This window comes from Myotis brandtii, unplaced genomic scaffold, assembly GCF_000412655.1.
Source record: "Myotis brandtii unplaced genomic scaffold, ASM41265v1 scaffold89, whole genome shotgun sequence".
Lineage (NCBI taxonomy): Eukaryota > Metazoa > Chordata > Mammalia > Chiroptera > Vespertilionidae > Myotis > Myotis brandtii.
The window spans coordinates 1,406,842-1,431,057 of record NW_005371645.1 but is presented as its reverse complement, the minus strand read 5'-3'; the positions used below and the strand labels follow the sequence as shown (position 1 = coordinate 1,431,057).

General features: G+C 45.2%; 1 protein-coding gene across 16 annotated transcripts in view; it reads left to right on the top strand.

The window, feature by feature from the left end:
- Positions 1–24,216, top strand: part of FOXP1 (forkhead box P1) — a 305,369-nt gene that overhangs the window by 202,103 nt on the left and 79,050 nt on the right. For 13 of the 16 annotated variants that reach the window (XM_014532393.1, XM_014532392.1, XM_005885062.2 and 10 more), the window contains 3 exons: positions 10,258–10,395; positions 11,356–11,445; positions 16,709–16,862. In XM_014532393.1, the coding sequence (XP_014387879.1) occupies positions 10,258–10,395; positions 11,356–11,445; positions 16,709–16,862 (382 nt within the window). Of the gene's footprint in view, positions 1–413; positions 1,207–8,421; positions 8,657–10,257; positions 10,396–11,355; positions 11,446–16,708; positions 16,863–24,216 lie in introns of those variants that run through there. The other 3 variants (XM_014532397.1, XM_014532400.1, XM_005885061.2) reach the window with 3 other exon arrangements.

The window sequence follows — 24,216 nt, the reverse complement described above, 5'->3', positions numbered from 1 at the left end:
GGAAGTGGGTGGTAAAGTTTTAGAGCAAAGTACATAGGGACTCTTCCTCTTTGGGATTAACTCCTTCAAGGCCTGCATTATAAGTAAAATATTAATACTTCTATATTCCTGTCCGCACAGACCAAATATTCTAATCAAGCCAATTTAAAAATGCAAATCATCTCATTTCCATAGATTCCAGCATTCTGAAGTGACACATTTCTGGGGGAAATTAAGCCTGATAACAGGAAATGTGAATCATACTATCAGTGACTAATCTGCTTAAGGAAAAAAAATGTTACATTTATTTTATCATTAGGAAGTCCGTGTTAAAGAAGCCATTTTAAAAAAATCAAGTGAAGTTTTTATTTTAGAAGCAGCCCTGTATTGCTTTTTTTGTTGTTCATTTTTTTGTTGTTTTGTAATAAAATTTTCAAGAGGGATGTGTGTGCCATTCAAGGTAGTGTATGTGGGAAAGCATTCAAGCCAGGATGTCATTGTCAAAGCCCTCAAACACGATCACGTTAAGATTTTAGATTTGGATTTGATGTGTTGCTGCTGCTGTTGTTTAAAAGAATATTTCTTGAACGTTGACTCATCACTAAGTAAACCAAATGAAGACAGAAGCAGATTCTCCAAATTGGTACCCTTTGCATACATTGAAAAAGTGTCTACTTCTGTCTTATGTGATTCTTTGTTGCTGCCTGACACATTTCAGTGAAAATTGTGTAAAAATGAAACCAAAATACAGACTGCCTACCCAGAGACCCGACTGGCTGACTCTGGGATGTGATGGAGCTGAACTGAGAAGCAGCGGCTGACACTTGATAATCACAGTTGATTTATTGTTCATTAGGACTGCATTAGCCCTTTCAGGCCGGCCACTTATTTGTGTAGTGGCCTGTCAAGAGCCAGACTGCAAGCACCTGTCATTTCTAAGGCACGAGATAGGCAACAAATATTAATCTGATGCAAATGAAAATACGTGAAGGGCCACATGATTATACATTTTTTCTTTACCAATCTATAAGGAGAAAACTATTTTAAAGACTTTTTTTTATACTCAGGGCTACTTATAGAGTGAAAGCAGTGGGCTTTATATTCTCTTATTTGCCCTAAGAACTTGCTTTTCTACCTATATGTGCTGCTCATCTGATGAAAAGTTGGTCAGTAAAGGAAATGAGAAACATAGCATGTCAGTTATTTACTCGGAGTAATTCAAGAAAGGTAGGCTTTCTGTTTGTGCTGTATTTTAAAATAAACATATTTCATTAAATGAAACTTCTAAACATGGGCTGATTATATGAAAATGTGATGACATCATAGCTAAGCTATGATAATGTTGGATAATAATGTCAAGTGCATTTTCTGCAATGTGTTTCACTCTCGATTTTTTTCTTCCCTCCTTGGAAGGGAATGATCTCATGACATATAATAGAAAACAACTGAAGTGTCAAAAGAAAACAAAATTGGTGAACTTTTTTGTCTGCAGCCATAGAAACGAAGATTAACTCATATTTTCCCAGAAGATGGACTGGAAACATTCTGCATGAGGGTATATAGTGTATTGTCTTCTCAGAATTTTCATTTGACAGGGATTTTAGAGGCTGTGATCTTAATTAAATCTCAACTAGCTGAAATAATGCATCTAAAGGCATGCAGTGTTGCGTAACCTTGCTCAGTTGGTAAACCATAAATCATCAGAAAGCTTGTGATAGGAATGGTTGGCTTGAAATTTTTTTTTTTTTTTTGCAGTTAAGTGTACCTCAAAAAACAAAACCCTGCCATCGCTGCTTTGTATTTGCACGTTGTCAGGAGCTGTCATTTGAAAGATAAACTCTTTCAAGACACTGGCCAGTTATACAACTTTCCAGCCAGCCTCCACACATTTGCAAGATACAGAAAAATTAAAATCCAGATTAATTAAAAGCAGTGAAATTACAGATTTATCTGGGCTAATGTGGCAGAAGTGTGTTTGAGTTAACTGTGTTTCTGAAACAACCAAGGGAGAACATTGTAACCAGCTTCTGAGCTTGATATAAAATTTGAGTAAAATTTGAATTGGCAAAAAGAAGGTTGAGCAATTAATTTTATTATGTGGTTTAGTTGTAGATGAACATCACTAAAGAGAAACTTAAAACTATGTTCTTAGTAACTGGGCAAGTATAATAGCCAAGTAGAGTCCACTTCAGGTGGTTCTTTACGAAGGTAGCAAGGGATAATGCAGCAACAGATGATGAGAGAATGTTCAGGTAAATAAATACCTAAGTAGTGCCTGTGCATGTTACATGTTAAAATATGAATTCCATGACAAGACGTTATAATCATTAAATGGCTGCTAACTAGTCCAGGTTTTACAAATCCTAGTGCTTGTAAATACTGGGTTATTTACCATTCGTACCTTTAAACATGTTCTTAACTGCTGCATTTGTGGTTCACGTGCATTCTCCAGTAGGAGAAGCTGAATAAAAACAGCCATTCTGTGATACGTTGATTTTATGTCTCTGTACACATTATTTCCTACGAGTCTAGGAGTTATGTTCTGATGATCTGTAGATGTCTCAGGGCAAAGGCGTGTAGTTTTATGTGTACCTGCATGGCTAGACTGGGGCAGTCTGAGCTCCCTAAGCTAAATTTGTTTTTGTTTAGTGTGAAAGGTTCCTTTTCTTGGAAGCGGTGTGATATTTCTGGGCATTTGTTTTACTCATTGAGGAGTGTGCAGTACGTTTTTTTCCTCCTCATAAAATTCAGCTTTATTTTCTTTTATTTAAGAAAAAAGAAAGCTCGGGTACCTCTTAGCTAAACAGTCCTCTGGGGAATTATTTGGAAAGAGGTAAACTGGCCTCGACTTCAGGATTGTAGGAATAATCTTCTTTGAGTCCCTCTTCCAACCTGGCAGTTGTTTGAAGAGACGTTAATTTAGAATGAGAAAAATGAAGAGCAAACATGCATCGTGCCTCATTTTCAAATCCCGTTAAAAGCATGAAGAGGCGGGCTAAATGTTGTGGTGCACTTTTTTTAGAATACCTTGGTATCATGTTTTAATTTTTAAGTTTTATCTTGCCCTCCAATCTGAGACATCATTGTTCAAATAACTGAGAACAAGGTAAGTCAACAACATCAAAAAGGTCGGCTTCTCTGATTTCTCAAGGGCTTGTTATTTTGTACTTCCCAATTCTATTTGATGTCTTGACAAAACAAGATGACACAGGGGAGAATACATTAAATTTTGATTTTTTTTTTTTCATCTAACCTGTTACAGTTGTGGCAGCTTAATTTCTCATACTTTCTCCTGAAGATGGCTTTTTGTAAAATTACTCTTAATTGTCACACTGCTTCATGAGACGTGTCCTCACAGCTTTCCCATTTGCCTGGATTTTACTAAGTATTTTTGAACATATTTTGACCTTTAACACATTGGGAGCTTTTGGTTGGGCTTTGTCTTCATTAGAAATAAATCAGTGAATGGTGAGATTGTCAAAGAAGCAACTGATGTTTTCTCATTAGAATCTAATTTGCACCCCTTAGCTTAACTGTGATGTATAAGGTGAAGGTGTTGGGAATACGTGTGAGAAACTGCACAATTTGAGAAACTGAAGTTGTAATTCTAAAAAAAGTTGTAATTCTAAAAAAAAAAAAAAGGCCTTACCCAATTTTGGAATCATCTAATTTTGGCCTACCTACATGCTTCAATCCAGTTATAGTCCCCTTTCTGCCTCAATAATGTGGGGGGCAATAGGTATTTGCAGTTAAGCTCCCTCTGATATTGTCTCTGCTGGTTAAAACATGAAGAAAGCAGAGCTATACATTTAATTCTCAGAAAAATCTCTTATTGACAAAAGATAAACATTTTATTTTTCTGCATTTAATAGTATCCTTTGATTTAAGCCATATCTACAAGTTAGGCTTCATTCTGATCGTGTATGTATCTCAAATAGGATTGAGACTTATTTAGCCAGGGCCTCATTCTCTTCCCTTCCAGACCTCAGAATCTGGACAGATTCGTTTCTGTGGTTCTCTGAGCTACTTTGGAATATTTCTCCCTTCCTATTTGCAGCACTTAAACATGATTTTTGTTATTAATATAAAATGTCATGGCAGCTTTAATTCACGTGTACTGAAATTTTTCCATCCCTCCTACAGGAGGAAGAGATTGAGGGAAGAAAAAGTCTTCATTTTTCTTGATTTAAATAATAATAATATTAGGTTGGCAACATCTGTGCTTATTGGATGATTATTTTCATGTTTAACAATTGCTAATGGGAGAAGTGATTTAATTTATGTAAACTTTACATTTTTATGCAAATGAAGCTGATATTTATTGGAGCTACGACAATTCTGCTGGCACTTAGTGAGTAACCTTGTGTGCATGGGATGTTAGGGGACAGCAGTGGGGGTTCCACTAACTCCCCTGCTGTAAACAAACAGGAATTTCTGCTCCTCTTTAAATCTAAAGACAAAAGAAGAGCTGGAGAGCCTTGCTGGAGATTGCTTGTTCGGGTTGATAACCTGAAGAACTCCTGATTGGCAGGCAAGTCGGCCACACAACCCTTTCTGAGAGAAAGATAGCCTTTCTCGATAGATTACAATAAACAACATGGCAAAAAATGAAATGCTAATTGCATTTTAAAGAGGCCTTTTTTCTAAAATTTTAATAGGTAGTTGTATTGTTACTGAGAGAACAGTTATGCTAATGACTCACTGCTTAGCCGATTTTGCATTAATATAACAACCATTACCTGCCTTCATGCTTCCTACAGTATTGTGGCAAAGTAGCTGAGTCTAAAGGAGTTATACAAAAAGCAGAATTCTATAATGAAACAGAATTATACTTCCCACATGAATAGTAGGCTTTATTTTTTTAAGACTGAAATATTATGTCAGAAATGTATTTTCTTTCCTCTGTGATACAGGTACCTAGCATGGTATCTCCGTGTGTGTGTGTGTGCGCGTGTTCTTTCTAGATACCATGAGGAATGGATAGAAGCTTCCTAACTTTTCTGTTTGACAATATGCCAGTTGTAGTCATCGGCTTATTAATTATGAAAACTGTTGTCTTTCTCAGGACAGTTGTGGTGTTTCTTCTACATAGGCTTCTATTCTGTGTGGCTTTGTAAAATTTGGCATAGTTCTCCGTGTGTGCGTGTGCGTGCGTGTGTGTGTGCGTGCGTGTGTGTGTGTGTGTGTGTGTGCGTGTGTGTGCGCGCGTGTGTGTTTTGTTTTTTTAGCGGAGCCATTTTCTTTGGTTTTGTTTTGATATTCTGGAGCCTTCTAATTTAATTTGATTTGCTCTGGTTATTTGATGAACCAGTGCCTAACCTGGTCAATTAACATCCAAACTCAACCCGAGGTCTCTATGGCACTCCAGTTTCCTGGGACATACGTGTGGTAAAAGGCCAGAGATTAAAAATGGTTTCTAAATTATTAATCCAGATAATTGAAATAACTGTACTTAAAATGTTTTATCTTCTCATTTTTATTATTTCTACACATAGCAATTATGAGAAGTTGACGAACCAATTTATGTGTGTATACTGGGTAGTATTTCCTTGTAGATAAATGAGTACAAACTAAAGAGAAAGCAAAAAAATGATAAAGTGTGATTTTTCAGTATTTATGTTGTGTCTTCTCCCCTCCCACCCAATTCCTCCAATTGTCTCCTAGATTAAAAATAAGTATTGTTTCTATGGGTGTTTTTATTTGTTAGCCTTTAAGATTTTTTCCCCTTCCCATCACATACCATGCCCCTTAGGAATAAGAGAAAACAGTAATACAAGTCATTTTATTTTATTTTATTTTTATTGCTTAAAATATTACAAAGAGTAGTACATTTGTCTCCTTTTTTCCCCTTGACCTTCCCCAATGTTTTTTAAATTGTTTTATTGCTTAAAGTATTACAAAGAGTATTATATATGTCTCCTTTTTTTTCTCCCCTTGACCTTCCCCTAGCCTCTCATACCCCCCAGTGTCTTGTGTCCATTGGTTATGCTTATATGCATGCATACAAGTCCTCCGGTCATTGTAGTGGCCTTCTAGCATTCAGACGCTAGAGTCATTGTGAAGTAAAGGGTCTGCATCAGGCAGCATGTATACCGCAGTGGAGGGGCTTTTAGCAGCACTTGTTTGTGCTGACAACGTTTTGCCACTTTCTGGCATTAAGGTGGCAACATGCCCATACTAGCAGCGTCCCATGGCCCAAGCTCAGCTGTGTTTCTGCTACTCGGGCAGGTTTATGCACACCTGGGGTCGGCCACTCCCAGTTGGTATCAGTCAACAGTGTATCACAGTGTGTGTGTGTGTGTGTGTGTGTGTGTGTGTGTTGTGTGTGTGTGAGAGAAATTCGGTTTTGTATGCTAGCATTCTTTAAATGTCTGCCACAAGTTTAATTTGCATTTCTGATCCCTGAAGGCAGCTAGACAGAATCATTCTAGTTCTTCATAAATTTCCTTCTATGATTCATTGTTAACTCAGAAAACATACTCATTTCTAGATACTCAAACAGTTAAGGTAGTTACAGTATCGCAGACATAATCTTTTTTCATTATATTTAAATTGTCATTTGAGAAAGAAATCAAGAAATAGGTTGAACTCCCAGTTAAGGCATGAGCCTTGTAACACACAAAAAAACATCAGAAATGACTGTGTGTTTTTCTCAACGAGGGTAAGGGGGATGGCATAGAATTAGGAGCCAAAAGTTTTAGTTTTGACTGAATACTCTCAAAGAGGGGGCCATAAATATTAGAACACTGTAGTTAAAAACTCACATGACTGTTTTAAATACTATTGATTTAAACCACTAGCTAGGTTTTATGAATCAAAGTGTAATTTCTGAGCTTTGACCATATTTCTCAATGCTAAAGCACTCTCTCTTGTGTGCCTTTAGCCGCTTTCCAGACATTCAACACAGGATTAAATGATAGTAGTTACAGTGATCAATAGGTTAAGACGGTACAATCCCTCTTGCTGCTAATGACCTCAGTAGTAATGGGCAATAAAGTGTGGGCTCTAATAGCCTCTCGCTGGTGCTCGTGCCCTTTGATTCCTCGTGTTCGTAGGGACTGGCTGCACGAAAAACTTGGACATTGGGAGTTAAGGGAGTGGATATCTAGGCTATAATTTTTAACTATTTAAAGCCTTAAACTGTGCCGCCCCCCCCCCCTTTCCTACCCCATAATGTTTTCTGTCCATTTGGGTATGTTTGCTAAAGCTTTCCATAACCAATTTTCATGACATGTTGGAACTTTAGGGAAAGGAAATCTCAGTTTTAACACATTTATAAATAAGCTCAAGTCCACTTTGGAGGCTCAGAGCTAACTGGTGTTAAATGTGGTTTCAGATATAAAAGCGGAGGTAGGGCCATTGGCTGTGAGAGCCACTCGTGATGATCCAGATCCGTCCCCAGCCGGGGAGGGTCCGCAGGCTGCTTCCCTCTTTTTCCTTGGGCTGTGCCTGCTGCTTTCAGCACCTCCATCGAATGTCCAAAGGGAAAAAGGAGAGACCCACGTTCCCTTTTTTGTTCTGTAACACAACTACATAAATGGAATAAATAACTATGGGAAGAGTTAAATTATTGGCTGTATGTAAGGGTTTCAAAATTATCTTTATATATGTCAGCCTTCTTTTAACTTTTTAAATTGATTTTATTGAAGTATAATTTACATACTATAAATAAAATGCACTCATTTTACCTGCACAGTTGGAAAAATTTTGATAATTTTATACATCCTTGTGACTACCCTCTCAATCAAGACAGAGGGCATTTAGAGTAGCCCCCAAAAGTTCCCTCGTAGTCTTTCTAGCATAGGCTTTCCACAGTTGTTTTAAAAATTCCAACCAAGATGCTGTTGCTATGATGGTTTCTGTTGTAACACTGTTAACTTCGTGTTCATCACCAGTTCAGATCTTACACCACCCTATTCCTGTCCATTTTCCTGTTCATCACCATCAGAAATTTGGCTCAAGGATATTTATATTGTACATCATCCAAGAAACACAGAGGAAAAAAGAAACCTTAAACTTGGTTCTTTTGTTTGCTTAATCAAGTGTCCCTGTATGATGATGCAACTCTCAAGGAAAAGTAAACTTCTATTGTGATATGTTAGCTTTACAGCTCAAGATAGTGATTGGCACCCAGATACATATTGAAAATTTCAAAATGCTTTTTCTTATATGAAGACAAAGTAGAGTAACTGGGATTAATGTCTAGATGGCTAATGTGTTGATGGATTTTTCTTGGTGTTTGCCCTAGAGCAGCGGTTCTCAACCTGTGGGTCGCGACCCCTTTGGCTGTCGGAGGACCCTTTCACAGGGGTCGCCTAAGACCATCCTGCATATCAGATATTTACATGACGATTCATAACAGTAGCAACATTACAGTTATGAAGTAGCAACGAAAATAATTTTATGGTTGGGTCACAACATGAGGAACTGTATTTAAAGGGCCAGAAGGTTGAGAACCACTGCCCTAGAGTGAATGGGAGTCCACTGAGAACCATTGTGGTATTTTGTGCTTCCAAGTGTCTTTTTAAGAGGATAATTTATCCACTCATATACATCTGTCCCTTTCTGCATGTAAAAAAATTCAGACATTCCCATCTGCTTTAAATTACAATGTATCTACATCTACATTTGAAAGGCCGCGCAATAGGAAGATTCCGTGATGACCTTCTGGAGTTGGGTTAGTGAAAATTTTCAAATGTTCTGGGTAGTGTTTTCCAAACAATGAGAAACTTGCACATAAACATCCTCACACAGAAACATGCCTGCTACAGCAGTGAAGGGTGTTTGCTGTACATGGATCTGACCTTCAGGAACCATTTTTAGTTCATCAAAATTAGTGATGCTGAGAAATCGGGACATCAGTGCATAATGACTGTGAAATTAGGAATGAGAGCTCGCTATGCAAATGACAGGACAAATCATGTGAAAAAGTCAAGATAAACTGCATATTAAGACATTATGTTACATAAAATTAATACTGCATTTCTCGCTTTTGCTTACTGCTGCCCTGAAAGATTTTTTAAACTCTTTTATCTTCTGATCAGCTATTGTCTGCCGGATTTTTTTAAAGTGGCACACAGGCAAAGTGCAAAACATGTTATTACCTTTTATTGTAATGCATGAGATGACAGCAGATCCTTTTTAACAAAGTATATCCTTTACTGCTTCTTGCTGTCACATGTTTGATTAAAAACTAAAGAAAAGTACGATGCTTAAATATTACTGTTAGGAGACATACAGGTTTTGTCTTTTCTTTTTTGTTGTGTTTTTTTTTTCCTTTCCTTATCTTTTTTATTTGGGGGTGATTTTTCATGAAACAGTCTTCTTGTATTACGGGGTCTGACAAAATGGTTCTCATGTAGTCTGCAAATTAGACACAAGTGCAGTGATTATTTTGAATAGCTAAATTACATTCTCGAAAGCTTGCAGAATTCATAGCATTGTCATTAGGTATCCGCTTGAATACAATTTGTGTAACCTTGGCCAAGACAGCCTGTCATTTTAATGTCAGTGTTTTATCTGAACAAGACATCATCCTTTCAGATACAGTGTGCAGGTTCCTTGCCGAGATGCCCGTGCAGAAACGTGTTAACAGTTGCAAATATGAAATGCTATCAAGTTCATCACTGGAGCTGTTTGTCACTGAAATGTCATGGGAAGCAGCTCGACTGGTATCACACAGAGTCTGGAGGAATTGAGACATCTGTGTGCGGGGAACAAGGAAGGGGAAAGGCATCATAGGAAGGTCTGTGCTGAGGGCAGGAGGTGTGCCCAGGGGTCAGCCGTGCACAAGGCTAAGCATTCCTTGATCTGATCGTCCTTAAAATCGCGATCCACAGAGGTGGTGGCTCATGTGAGCTCCAGCTGTGGAGGTACTGGTTCCCATTTGCCTTCTTCTCTGAAACAAAATTTGTTTGTGTTAACTTCATTGTGACGGAAAACTCATTCTTAACAAGAAACTGAGATCGTTCTGACCTACCTCCAGATCTTCCTGAGTCCTTGTCTGCTTACAAGACTGCCTGGAACAGCTGTCAGTGCTGCAAGGGTTTCTTTTGTTTTGTTGTTGTTGTTTTTTTGGTGTTTTTTTTTTTTTCTTGAAATGAACTTCCTAATAGATTCAATAGGATCTGTTGCTGCATCCCTTCTGGATCAGCACACTGTGCATGGGAAATCAGTCAGTTCTTGAAGCCGGCGGCCTGCAGCTGCTGAGCCTGGAAAGGCTGGGTGCTGTGTGCGTGTGGTTCCCTGGCTCCTGCTCACGCTGTGTTAACCTTCCAGGTGCCCGTGTCAGTGGCTATGATGACACCTCAAGTGATCACCCCCCAGCAGATGCAGCAGATCCTGCAGCAGCAAGTGCTGAGCCCTCAGCAGCTCCAGGTGCTCCTGCAGCAGCAGCAGGCCCTCATGCTCCAGCAGGTAACCATCTTCCTCTGCTCCCTCCTGCGCACCTGGTCCCGCGCTCCTCCTGGAAGCACAGGCGGAGCCCAAGGTGGGGCAGCCCCTGGGCCCTGAAGAACCAATGGGCTGCATCCCCGAAAGAGCCCCTGCGTAGCCACTAGGTTTGGCTGGGAGAGCCCCTGGACTGAGATTAGGGCTGTAATGGGACTTGGTAGAAATAAGACCTTTCAGGCTCGTGTGGCTTTGCAGTCTTTTATTTGGTAAGCCAGGGGCTTCTAAACGTGCGAATCAAAGCAGAGCGGGGCCTTGGGAGCAGTGGATGGGGCAGCTCTCGCAGTCCCATTGCAACTGGAAGCTTAGAGTTTTTCTTTCAAACACAAAGACCATTTTGGGGTTGGCTAATTGTAAGGTACATAGTTGACTTTATTCTTTCACCTGTGCTGATGCCGAAATGAATTCCTGGCTGCCACTGTACCATGGAGACCTAATCTTCAGACTTCATGGACCCCTGAACGCAAAGGATGAGACCGAGTACTGCGGTGGCCGCGCTGCGGGCAGGTGTGGGCTGGGCAGGCATCTGGGAGGCTGGCCGCCCTCTGACACGCGTGTGCGCACGGGGCCAGCCCCGCTCCCCAGCCCCGTCACTGAGAAAGCGCGGCCTGTTTCGCAGGAGAGATTCACCAGACTCGCAGCAAGGGCGTTTGCCTTTGTTGTACAATCAAAGGTCATCCCTTGCCTTATTTTAATTAGTTTGTGTGGAAAATGGTATGTTTTTCATCAGTTCATTTGGGGGATTACTTTTCAAACAATAATGCCAAGAATAGTCAGTGTGCGCTGAAATTTATTGTCGAGTTTCAAACTAAAGGTCAGGCCATTGCAGATAAAAGGAGGCTGTTCCTCACATCTCAGTGTGTGTACGGCACCGAGAGGGACAGTGGCGGCGCCGCCCCTGACTCACCTCCTCTCTTTTCTTTGTAGCAGCAGCTTCAGGAGTTTTATAAAAAACAACAGGAGCAGTTGCAGCTTCAACTTTTACAACAACAACATGCTGGAAAACAGCCTAAAGAGGTACCGACAATACATATTTTACTTTCAAACCACAGATCCCAGAGGACTATCTAGTGGCTATTAAACTGTCATTCATCTTTTAAATGATTGCACAACTGAGCTGACTCTATCGTTCTCAGCTTCCAGACCGAGAGTTATTGTCCTGTTTTCGCTCCGGTTTTTCTGGGTTCCATTTGTTTGCTGACACGTATTTTATAATCCTGGTGCAGGTGTACCTCTTGGGAGCACTGGGCGGGGGATCCTGGGCAGAGCCTTCAGGCCCCTTTGCAAAGATGTACCTGGGGGAAGTGAAGTGCTTTCAGGAAAATTTGATTTGGACACACACTTGATTATTATATCCAGCTCAGAGAGCTTGGGTGTGTGCTGAGGTTGGGTAACCAGAAAGTTCGAGCAAGCCCTGGCCAGTGGTGCTCAATGGTTAGAGCGTCGGCCTGCACAAGAAAGGGTCTCGGGATGGATTCCTGGTCAAGGGCACATACCTGGGTTGCAGGTTTGATCCCCAGTAGGGTGCATGCAGGAAGCAACCAATTGATGTGTCTTCTCACATGGATATTTCTCCCCCCCTCCCCGCCTACTCTCTCTAAAAAAAATCAATGGAAAAAGTATCCTCAGGTGAGGATTTACCAAAAAAAGAAAGTTAGAGCCAGATTCTCCATCCCACAATCTCAGTTTAACTTTTCATGCGAGTTGTACGTATCAGAACTGCTGAAAGCAAGTCTGCAGTGGCACAGGTAGCATTAGAGTCTCCTGCCTGGATTGTATGTGTTTCCCCAGCAAACAGTAGGTATCGCAGCAGCTGCCATGTGCAGTGTTGTGTAAGTTCACAGAGTTATAGCAGGAGGCACCCCGCCCAGGTAGGGGACAGTGTTGCCTCTGGGAATGGGAAGGTTTGGGGGACCTTCTGTGTGGCCGCGTGCGAGAGGCTCAGTCATTGGGGGCGTGTCCTTGTGCCTGTCTGCATTATCAGGGCCTCTGTCTACCCATCCCAGAGCTGCCCCACGTATCTGACCTCGTATTCCGACAGTGACGGGCATTCTTTTCATGTGAGCGTTTTCTCCTTGGAATGACAGAGAAGCAGCTCACAGTCCAGTTGAATGGCTTCTGCGCTGGCCCTAAGCAGGCGGCCACTCTCCTTGGTGGGAAGCAGTCTCCCAGGTGACTCCTCCCTCCCCTGGGTGGAAGGCCAGGCAGCACTCATTTGACACAGTGGGCATGAGCCGGCCTTTCTCCCTTGTGGGTTCCCCTCACAACACAAAATGGGTGCATTTTCCATGCCCTGTCAAGTTTTCGCCCTGGAGTCCTCTTCAGCAGCCTGGATATCAACCCCCGTAGAGTAGGGGCCGTTTCGGGGTGCAGGGAGGAGGTGCTTTAATGAAAGTGCTGACACATTTGTGTACAGTGGCGTGCTACCGGGTCCTGCTATAATAGAAAAGGGAACAGATTAAAAAGTGTCTAAAATGTAAATCTAAAGGACTAACAGTAATTAAAATGGAAATGGCACAGGGAGGGAAGGCATGTAATTGTGAGATATCACTGTGCAGGAGGCGCTCAGCTTTGTTTTGCTGGCTGTTTTTCTAATTCAGTAGGGCTTACTCATCAGTGGCAGTTCAATGCGCGTTAATGACTCTGGGATTGCAGGCATCACTCTGGACAAAGAAATGATTATTGTGCGGTCAAAAGAAGTTCAAAGACAAGAAGGGAATTTCAGTTTTTTCCTTAGAGATCCACATTCAAGAGCATATAAATTAAGCCAAATGTTAAAAACCACAGTCTGAAAGCTGACTTCAAAGTCACAACTCTCTAATTAATGAACTGCGAGCTTCGGTTTGGACAAGTTGTGGTTTGATGCGCCCATAAATCAACATGACAGGCCTGTTTCACAGCCTCAGCCAGTGCTTGTCATTGAGTCACATCAGATGTAAACAGCAGAGAAAAGGAGGATATGAAGGAGGTGCAATTGATCAACAGAATTGGTAAAAACCCACTTTTGAAGCACATTATGCATGATCACAGGAAATGGTTACAGCCTCGAGAGGGTTCCCTTCTGCTGTTGCTTTTTTGAATCAGATTTCTAACAGCCTTCAAAAGGGAGAAGGAGAATTATGGAGTTTCTCCCCCGTGGCTCACAGGCTATAACCCCCTGTTGTTATTTTGTGCTTCTTTCTTTTCAAAGGCATCAAAATTTAGTTTTTTAAAGATCTTTAACTCTATATTTGAAGACAAACAAAAAAGGGCTGCCACTGCCATTCTTATCAGTTACCAGGGATTGTGTTTTTCCTTCTGTTGCCACTTCTGATTAACCTCTTACTTGGTCTGCAAGACATGGTTTGAAATGCACGTCTGCATGCTGGGGGAACATGAAAGCAGATGCGCTCCGAGGGCAGATAAAGAAACGCGAAGGGGAACGTTATGCAGCAGAAGGAAGGATAAAAGTTAACTCTCCCAAATCGCTGCTGTCAGAGGGGCATCCGGGCCTGCAGACATGCTGCTGGTGGTGGAGTGGGGAGGGGGGTGGGGGAGGAGAGGAATGCTTGGTCCCTGAGCCAAGAGGTGAGACTTTACAGGAGCATTTTAGCATCTCCAGGACATGACGTTTGCTGTGGTCGCACTCTGTCCTCCATTTTGAAGGCATGGGCGACAGGAGATACGTTGCCTTAACATCCCGAGGGTGGACAGACCCAGGGGCAGGTCTTGGATTCCAAGATATGTTCCCAGCGCCAGGAGATGTGGCCAGGACGTGCTGTCACCGTGGCTGAAGGACCCTCGCTTTCCTGAGGTGTCTCCTGAATTAGCATGCAGGTGGTGGCCGAGTCACACGGTATCAATTTCATGATGTGGACTAGTGGTTATGACTTTAACAAGGTTTGAACTTGGATGTTGACAGATGGAACAAGTATATTAATTCACTGAATCCCCAGTCATTAGTGGCTCATAATTTTGAATTGTCAGGTCCTCCTCCCCTCCCTCCCTTTCCCTTTTTTGATTACCTTTGCTACAAGTCGCTTGATCTTTGGCCAGAACAATGAACCTTGACTTGCTTTTCCCCTGAAGTTGCCTCAAAGATGTTTCCTTGAGCAAGTGAGGCTCCACACTGAGTTAGACCGGAGACCTTCCTTAGGAGACAGATGCAGCCCCATGCAGCCGGCTCCTTACGCCACTGCTCACAGAATGGGTGTGGATAGTAGAAGGCAGCATTAACAGTAAGTCAGGCCACAAACAAAGTTCCCATCCTGTGTGGGTGAGGCAGGTTCAGTTGATTGTTTTAAAAGGGCCATTTGTCCCAGGCAGCTATGACAGTTTATGTTAGGCAGTAGGGAGGAGCCGAAGAAAGGAAAACAGACCTTTGACTGCAGCTCCAGGGAGGGGATCCGAAATGCAAGGTTTATCAGGGCATTTGAGCCTTTTAACACTGGCTGCTGACCTGTGGCGGGGACTGCGCGGAGACCTTTTTTGTGTGCGTTCAATTGTGAGAAGTAAACAAATGGGCTCGTATCCTGTGCTTGGTAACTGGGTGGGGAGCAGTTTGGCAACCAGTGTTGCTTTTAAATTCTTTCTTTGGACAATGGGCCTTGTATACTTTTATATCCTGGCTTTTCAAACGTGGACAGCTTTCATGAGCTTTCCTAGGGATGGCTGCAGTGACAACAGAAAAGCCATCAGTCATTTTATATAAATACAACATCTTTAAACATTTCATTTACAGTAAGACAGGAAACACCCTCCCTAAACTTCAGCACCCACCCCCCATTATTTCTTTTTCAAGAGGAGTTAGATCCTCCAACTTCTATGGTGTCAGTGTTGGATTTTGTCTGCCTTCCCCCCTTTTTAAAAACGCTGGGAATTAATATCTGTTGAAGAAGAGAAAAATCATTTTGACATGAATATAACTATCATTGGGTTTTACATTAATGTGATAACTTGGGAAGGGGTGAAAACAATTGGATCATTTTAAGCATGCTGTTCTTAAAATGAAAACACTGGCTTTTCATTTAAATTTATTTAAATTTTTGTTGTTAGTGATATAGAATTTGTTTTTTGGAGTGAAACTCAATTAACTTTCTCAGTGGCATGGTAGTAAGTCTGAAATTGGTTGCTAATATGAGAATGATGGTTTTTTACTGTAAAATAAACTACACAGAGGCCGAAAGGAAGCCATCATTTCTCTCTTCCCTTCATCTCTGCATCAAGGAGACCTTGATCCGCACATTCATGGGTGGATCGGCTCGCGGTCGTGCTTTAGGCTAAGTGAATGCAGTTGTTTGTAAGTGTAGTTCTCAGAAGCTCTGGCGGGGTTGTGTAGTCCTGTTCGTTGCAAAGTCTCCCTGATATTTGCATTAATACTTAGACTTAGGAAAACGGATCTTGTTCTTTGCCTAAATGATCTTTTTTGGGAGCTGCAGTTTGGGAAGAGTTAACTTCCCTTCCGAATTGTGAGCCATGATGTGGCTGAGACCTCCACCTCCATCTGATTCCTCACAGATTAAGGATATGAGATAATTTCCCTCTATTTTTGTTCTGCTGCACTGTATTATCTTTCTATCACTCAGATAATTACCGAGGAAATCTACATTAATTTTTTTGGCTGGAGCAAGGCCTGCTAAACACAGGAATGATGTATTGATGTTTTACACAACAAAAGTTTTCCTCCTGTCATTGTCCAATCAACAAAAAGATATTTGTCAAACGGTAGAGCCCTTCTTTCCAAGCCCAAAGCCGGGGAGGGAAGTGGGGAGGGTTTCTGAGCCTCCAGCGGAGTGGAGGCCTGAAGCTCAGTGTCTCCGTATGAAACACAGTTGAGTACGATGTTGTTTGCTAAATTATGAATGTGTGTAATTAAAATCTAGTGGCTGTTTCTATGAAAGATTTACAATGTTATTTCATCGTTTGTCATGGCTAATTAACAATATTAGATGAAGTTTTTCTTCTTCAAAGGCCTGATTTTTTCTCATTTATTTATGTCAGAAGTGATAAACAGAGTAGTTAAAAGCTCGCCCGTGCGCGGGAGGGAGGCAGCTGTCTGTGGCCCCTCGGGGGCCAGAGTTGGGGTCCCTGCACACTGGCCTGCTGGGGTCTGAGACCCCGGTGCTGACAGCCAGGGAGAGCACGTGCTGGGTGAGGGAGGGGGCGTCCCTCTCACACCAGGTGACACCTTGACAGGGAGCGCCCCTCGCCCAGCGCCCCTTCTCTCCTGGACATGGATGGGTGTGTGGGGCGGTCTCACCTGGCCTGTTCGCGGCCTCACTCTCTGCCTGGTCTCTTGCAGCAGCAGCAGGTGGCTCCCCAGCAGCTGGCTTTCCAGCAGCAGCTCTTGCAGATGCAGCAGCTCCAGCAGCAGCACCTCCTGTCCCTGCAGCGCCAAGGCCTCCTGTCACTGCCGCCCGGCCAGCCCGCGCTGCCCCTGCAGCCCCTCTCGCAAGGTGGGTGTGGACGCCGAGGCCGGGGCCCATCTTCTGGGCCCCGCCTGCCCCTGGAGAACTGTCCAGGAAGCCCTGCAGACCTGGGAGGAGTCCCCACACTGCTGGCACCAGTGGGACCCAGGTGGCCGAGGGGAAAGCAGCGCTCCCCCACTGACAGCATTTTAATCAGATGGAATGTTTTCAGTTTGGAATTACAAATGAATTTTCTTGAAGGTTTTTTTTTAGTCATTTTAAGCTGCATTTCATGTCATGTAACTTGTTCTGTTTTAAATCTTAGTCATGCTTTATAAATTCCACTTTCTAATATCTAGGGTTAGAGTCCAGTTCATTTTTGTGTGATTATAAAAACGAAAAGTTTTTGTTGGTTTTCCTCTCTTTTTTTCTTTCTTTTTTACCTTCATCTGACTGTTGATTTTTGAGCAGTTTAGTACACTCATCCGATCAGATAGGATGTATATCTCTAGCTCTTCTTCAAAAACTGAGGTTCTTTCAAAAATAACAAGATTTTATAGATTTAAAATTTTTCTTTTGAGAAGCCATTGACATGTTATTCCACTGGGTGTTGGGCATCAGAAGCTAGCACTCTGCTGTGTTTAGGACACCCCTGGTGTAAGCAGCTCTTTCACCTGTGCGGTGTGAGAGCACCTGTGTGGTGTGGGTGCACCTGTGCGGTGTGGGTGCACCTGTGCAGTGTGGGTGCACCTGTGTGGTGAGTGCACTTGTGTGGTGTGGGTGCACTTGTTCGGTGTGGGTGCACCTGTGCGGTGTGGGTGCGCCTGTGCGGTGTGAGAACACCTGTGCGGTGTGGGTGCACCTGTGCGGTGTGGGTGCACTTGTGCGGTGGGTGCACTTGTGCGGTGTGGGTGCGCCTGTGCGGTGTGGGTGCGCCTGTGTGGTGTGGGTGCGCCTGTGCAGTGAGTGCACCTGTGTGGTGTGGGTGCGCCTGTGTGGTGTGGGTGCGCCTGTGCGGTGTGGGTGCGCCTGTGCGGTGTGGGTGCACCTGTGCGGTGAGTGCACCTGTGCGGTGTGGGTGCGCCTGTGCGGTGTGGGTGCACCTGTGCGGTGAGTGCACCTGTGCGGTGTGGGTGCGCCTGTGCGGTGTGGGTGCACCTGTGCGGTGAGTGCACCTGTGCGGTGTGGGTGCGCCTGTGCGGTGTGGGTGCACCTGTGCGGTGAGTGCACCTGTGCGGTGTGGGTGCGCCTGTGCGGTGTGGGTGCACCTGTGCGGTGAGTGCACCTGTGCGGTGTGGGTGCGCCTGTGCGGTGTGGGTGCACCTGTGCGGTGAGTGCACCTGTGCGGTGTGGGTGCGCCTGTGCGGTGTGGGTGCACCTGTGCGGTGAGTGCACCTGTGCGGTGTGGGTGCGCCTGTGCGGTGTGGGTGCACCTGTGCGGTGAGTGCACCTGTGCGGTGTGGGTGCGCCTGTGCGGTGTGGGTGCACCTGTGCGGTGAGTGCACCTGTGCGGTGTGGGTGCGCCTGTGCGGTGTGGGTGCACCTGTGCGGTGAGTGCACCTGTGCGGTGTGGGTGCGCCTGTGCGGTGTGGGTGCACCTGTGCGGTGAGTGCACCTGTGCGGTGTGGGTGCGCCTGTGCGGTGTGGGTGCACCTGTGCGGTGAGTGCACCTGTGCGGTGTGGGTGCGCCTGTGCGGTGTGGGTGCACCTGTGCGGTGAGTGCACCTGTGCGGTGTGGGTGCGCCTGTGCGGTGTGGGTGCACCTGTGCGGTGAGTGCACCTGTGCGGTGTGGGTGCGCCTGTGCGGTGTGGGTGCACCTGTGCGGTGAGTGCACCTGTGCGGTGTGGGTGCGCCTGTGCGGTGTGGGTGCACCTGTGCGGTGAGTGCACCTGTGCGGTGTGGGTGCGCCTGTGCGGTGTGGGTGCACCTGTGCGGTGAGTGCACCTGTGCGGTGTGGGTGCGCCTGTGCGGTGTGGGTGCACCTGTGCGGTGAGTGCACCTGTGCGGTGTGGGTGCACCTGTGTGGTGAGTGCACCTGTGCAGGTGTGGGTGCACCTGTGCGGTGGGTGCGCCTGTGCAGTGTGGGTGCGCCTGTGCGGTGTGAGTGCATCTGTGTGGTGAGTGCACCTGTGTGGTGGGTGCACCTGTGCGGTGTGGGTGCACCTGTGCGGTGAGTGCGCCTGTGCAGTGTGGGTGCACCTGTGCGGTGAGTGCACCTGTGTGGTGTGGGTGCACCTGTGCAGTGAGTGCACCTGTGCAGTGTAGGTGCACCTGTGCAGTGTAGGTGCACCTGTGCAGTGAGTGCACCTGTGGTGCCCTGAGTACACCTGTGCGGTGTGGTCGGAGGAGGAGAGCAGGCATGCTCTGTGCTGAGGCTGCCCTGTCTCTGGGCCCTCAGCTCACCCCCATTTGGATGCAGGTAGATATGCCGTAAAGGCTGGTAGCTAAAGCCTTCGGTGCCTTGGATTCAGCTGCCTCTGAAGAGTGTTGGAATGGGGAACCTCCATCATCCATGCAGCAGGCCTGGTTTTTGGTCAGAACCTTTGCTGTCAGGTGGAAGTGAGGCATGTCTGCATTTGAATCTTCTCTCTGGAGTCAGCCACACCCAGTTTCTGTCCCATCTGGGGGTTGCTTTGTTTTTTTGTGGGGGTGTTTTTACTGTGACGACCAGGGCTTTTCTCTGACTCCTCTCGCCTCTCCTCCCCTTTCTGCTCACATCTCCCTTGCTGTCAAATTAGGAAATTTGGTAACAGCCATACCAGGGGAAAACAAAGGGCGTATTGGCCAATGCATTTTTGAACTTGCAAAATGTTACAACGTGCATTAATGACCCTTCGGGAGTATTGTTGGAAACTGTTACAGGCCACACCCACTGGACTTGGGCGTCAGCCGCTCATCTTTCCCTCTGCTCCTCTGCTGTTCAGCTGCTCCCTGAGGTTCATTGTTGTGGCACATCAGTTAAGCTGTCCAAAAGAGGGCAATTGGGCAGTGACAAGACAAGCTCCTGTGTAATGGGAAGGGAATGAATGTGGCGATGCGTGCAGTGTAAGCGCTGCAGCGACATATCAGCGGCCCTGTCGGTGATTCACCAGCCCGGCACTGATTGATATGCCCAGCAGTGTGCCATGACCACGAGTCCCTGCGGCATTAGAAAATGCGTATTTAACATCTAAAGGGTGCCTGTAAGTGTGTCCAAGGGGCATACGCATAGATATAAATATTTCTGGAGTTGGTGCCTGCGGGAAGTCAGCCACAGTGTCACGGCCATCTTTGGGGGAATTGGGAAGTTGGTTTTGTCTCCCCTGCCTCCTCGCCCAAAAGGGCTTGAGAATTCAGTCTTGTTGGAAGACAATACAATTTTTTCTTTATCAAAGAGATAATGGCTTAAAACTGATATCATTATGAGGCTTAAATCAACTTTCTGCTGGAGCAGGTCACCTGGGATGGGTGTGAAGGACAGAAAGGTTGGTCAGCTCTGGTGTCTGTGAGCCAGTCCTGGGCTGTAAAATTGAGTTCCATGAGCAGTAATCTGTCAACTGTCCCCACAACATACATTTTTTAAACCTGTGTCTGCATTTTCTTTTATAATGAAGGGGCCAGTTATCCTGGAAAAAAGAAAGGTAGCAAGGCAAAGGGGTATGTGTTAAAATAACTGGAAATGCCCACTTCATGGTACAAACATGAAGATTCTTTTATATGCTTGCTTATGGCCTTGGCTAAGTTACCTAAAATGCGTATGTAAATATCAACGTATAGGAATGGAGAGAGAGCAATATTTCGAAGGCCTTTTTTCCCCTGAAGGTTTGAAATGGAGGCATGTTCTTGTTGTTTGTAAGGTTACTATAGGGCCTTCTCTGTTTTACATAATTAGTGTATCTGTTTTTCTCCTTGGTCTCTTTAATGACTTGATCCTTGCCAGGACCAGTACTTCCATATCGAAATATACTTTCAATTTTATTCTGATTTTTTAATTTTTAAGTGTACACTATCAATAGGAGAAACTTTATTGCTCAATTGTGTGCCTGTTAATGGATTTGTTTACTAACTCAGTACGGTTATTCCTATCTACCATTTTGGAAGGAATGCTTACTTTCTGGAGATTTGATGTGCATTTAGTCTGATGAGTGACTAGGCTGTCTTTTATCTGTCTTCATTCTATCAGGAAATCTTGGTAGATAGTCCTCTATTCATGGAACCCAAGTTTAACAATACTATCAAGGTGTGGCCCTGAGGAGGACACTGATTTGACTGCTTCCTTCTAAAGCTAATGATTATTCTTACATGTAATTATCATATTGAAATTTGACCCAGAAGTCCATGAGTTACTATTTTATTTACCATTTCTCCCTGTGGACGATGAAACTGATTGGCTAGCCCATTGGAATAAAAGGGAGTAGAGTAATGGGAATTGTTCTCTTAGGTGTAACAGGACATCTGCCTGGCTTTATTTACTAGATACACAGCTTACTGCTAGTTTGTATGTAATTTTTAATAGGCTTAATTCATTTTTTAAATGGCTTTAAAGTTCTGCTCTTTTATTTCAGAGCGAAAGTGTCAACACAGTTGTTAGACTCGCGATCCTCCAGGCTTTCCACTTCCCGGGCAGCTGACCCGGAAGTCAGTTAGTTTGAGTGGAAAATAGGCGGTTTGTGCTTTTCAAGCTTATTTACTCCCTGGAAAATAAAAATAGGTGTTGACTTGTGTGGCTTTCTATCTGTGTGTTATCTCCAGCAGACAGGCCTGTTCGCTATTGTTTCAGTTGAGTAAGCAGTGGGCCGCGGGCCGGCGGGCTCACAGGTGATGGTTGGTGCACAGCGTCAGCGGCAGTGGCCGGCGGGCTCACAGGGGATGGTTGGTGCGCAGCGGCAGCGGCAGTGGCCGGCGGGCTCACAGGGGATGGTTGGTGCGCAGCGGCAGCGGCAGTGGCCGGCGGGCTCACAGGGGATGGTTGGTGCGCAGCGGCAGCGGCAGTGGCCGGCGGGCTCACAGGGGATGGTTGGTGCGCAGCGGCAGCGGCAGTGGCCGGCGGGCTCACAGGGGATGGTTGGTGCGCAGCGGCAGCGGCAGTGGCCGGCGGGCTCACAGGGGATGGTTGGTGCGCAGCGGCAGCGGCAGTGGCCGGCGGGCTCACAGGGGATGGTTGGTGCGCAGCGGCAGCGGCAGTGGCCGGCGGGCTCACAGGGGATGGTTGGTGCGCAGCGGCAGCGGCAGTGGCCGGCGGGCTCACAGGGGATGGTTGGTGCGCAGCGGCAGCGGCAGTGGCCGGCGGGCTCACAGGGGATGGTTGGTGCGCAGCGGCAGCGGCAGTGGCCGGCGGGCTCACAGGGGATGGTTGGTGCGCAGCGGCAGCGGCAGTGGCCGGCGGGCTCACAGGGGATGGTTGGTGCGCAGCGGCAGCGGCAGTGGCCGGCGGGCTCACAGGGGATGGTTGGTGCGCAGCGGCAGCGGCAGTGGCCGGCGGGCTCACAGGGGATGGTTGGTGCGCAGCGGCAGCGGCAGTGGCCGGCGGGCTCACAGGGGATGGTTGGTGCGCAGCGGCAGCGGCAGTGGCCGGCGGGCTCACAGGGGATGGTTGGTGCGCAGCGGCAGCGGCAGTGGCCGGCGGGCTCACAGGGGATGGTTGGTGCGCAGCGGCAGCGGCAGTGGCCGGCGGGCTCACAGGGGATGGTTGGTGCGCAGCGGCAGCGGCAGTGGCCGGCGGGCTCACAGGGGATGGTTGGTGCGCAGCGGCAGCGGCAGTGGCCGGCGGGCTCACAGGGGATGGTTGGTGCGCAGCGGCAGCGGCAGTGGCCGGCGGGCTCACAGGGGATGGTCGGTGCGCAGCATCAGTGGCAGTGGCCGGTGGCCTCACAGGTGATGGTTGGTGCGCAGTGGCAGTGGCAGTGGCAGGCCTGTGAGCCACACAGCCCACGGTCACTTCACCAGGCGTTTGAACATCATCACCCAGATGCAGCAGAACTGGCCAGGGATTCTGTAGTGACCTTTCCCTTTGTTTAATTTGCCTCCAAGGTTTAATTTCAAGGGACAAGTAATAATTGAATATGCCTAATAACTAAATGCTCATTTGGGACAAAATCCATCAAAATATAATTGGCATTTGATTTTTATGAAGGAAGAAGAAAACCGACTTGGCTGTTGCGGATGCGTTCTAAGAATATCTGACCACTTAATGTATCATTTGCAGCCTCCATTATAGTACATATTAATTGCAAATCCTTAAGTATTTGAACATTTTTTGTGGGGAACCGTTGGGAGAGATCAACTGTTTTTGTTACCACTCCTCTCAGAAAGGCGGAGGTTATTGGTCTGCTGTGCAATAATTCACTCCTCTTTGATATGCAAACGATCCACGGTGAACATAAAAAAATCCTATCAGACTCATTTCACAGTTCTTAGCCACTCGGGTTCTCTGGAGCCCTGCGCCTCATTAGACGGTGCTCTCCAATGCCGGCATAATTAAAATCTTTAACAGTTTAGCAAAGTAAAGATGTTTGGCTGATCACGTTGAGATGATTATCTACCCATTGTATTCTAAATGACAAAAATAAATTAAATTTAGACCTTGGCATTTTTTATTATGTGTTTCAAATGAATATAATGCACACAGCCTTCTTTTTTAATTCAGTACCTTAGACTTGGTAAGAAACACGCCTGTTTCGCTTGCTACTGTATAGGCAGAAAATGACCAGCTTTCTAGGTAGGGTAGTACATCAGTTGACTGAAACCAGAACCACAGCCCAGCTGTAGCGGGATTGCCTAGTGAGGTCCAGGGCTCATGACTTCTCTCAGGTGTCCTTTCAGAGCGAGCTGAGCTTGCTAGTAGTCATTTAGAGTGGTTCTCTCCTGTGCACTAGCATGACATGGGGGGCGGATTTGGAAATCCCGGGCTGTCGAGAGGCGTGCCAGCAGAATTAAGGCTATGAGGCCACAGGAGTGAGACGGGCATACTCACCGTATGTCTTCTTGGGGATGTAAAATATGGGTTGACACTTAAGACCCATGTCCACTTTGACCCCTTTAGAAAACAAGAGAACTTTATTACTCCAACTTTACATTTTCATTGTATTCTGCAATGGTTCATTAGCGCTGATCTAAGAAATGACAGTAATAATAGTGTTACTTGTATAAAAAGTTATACAGTTTTTCAGTAGACACATCCATCAATTAAGCATGTGGTACTAGAAACCAAAATTAATGAGGAAGATAGGTGTGTTAATGAAATAATCATAGTATAATCAATTTGACTGTTAAAAGTTGAAAAGCATTTCAGGAAGATGATATGAATTCATAATTTATGTCTAAAAGTGATTAATAAAAACTATATTTAATAACAAAGCTATTTGTCATCATTTAAGACTTAAGCACAAAAATTACTCATTTTTTGGTTCATGTTGTCATAAT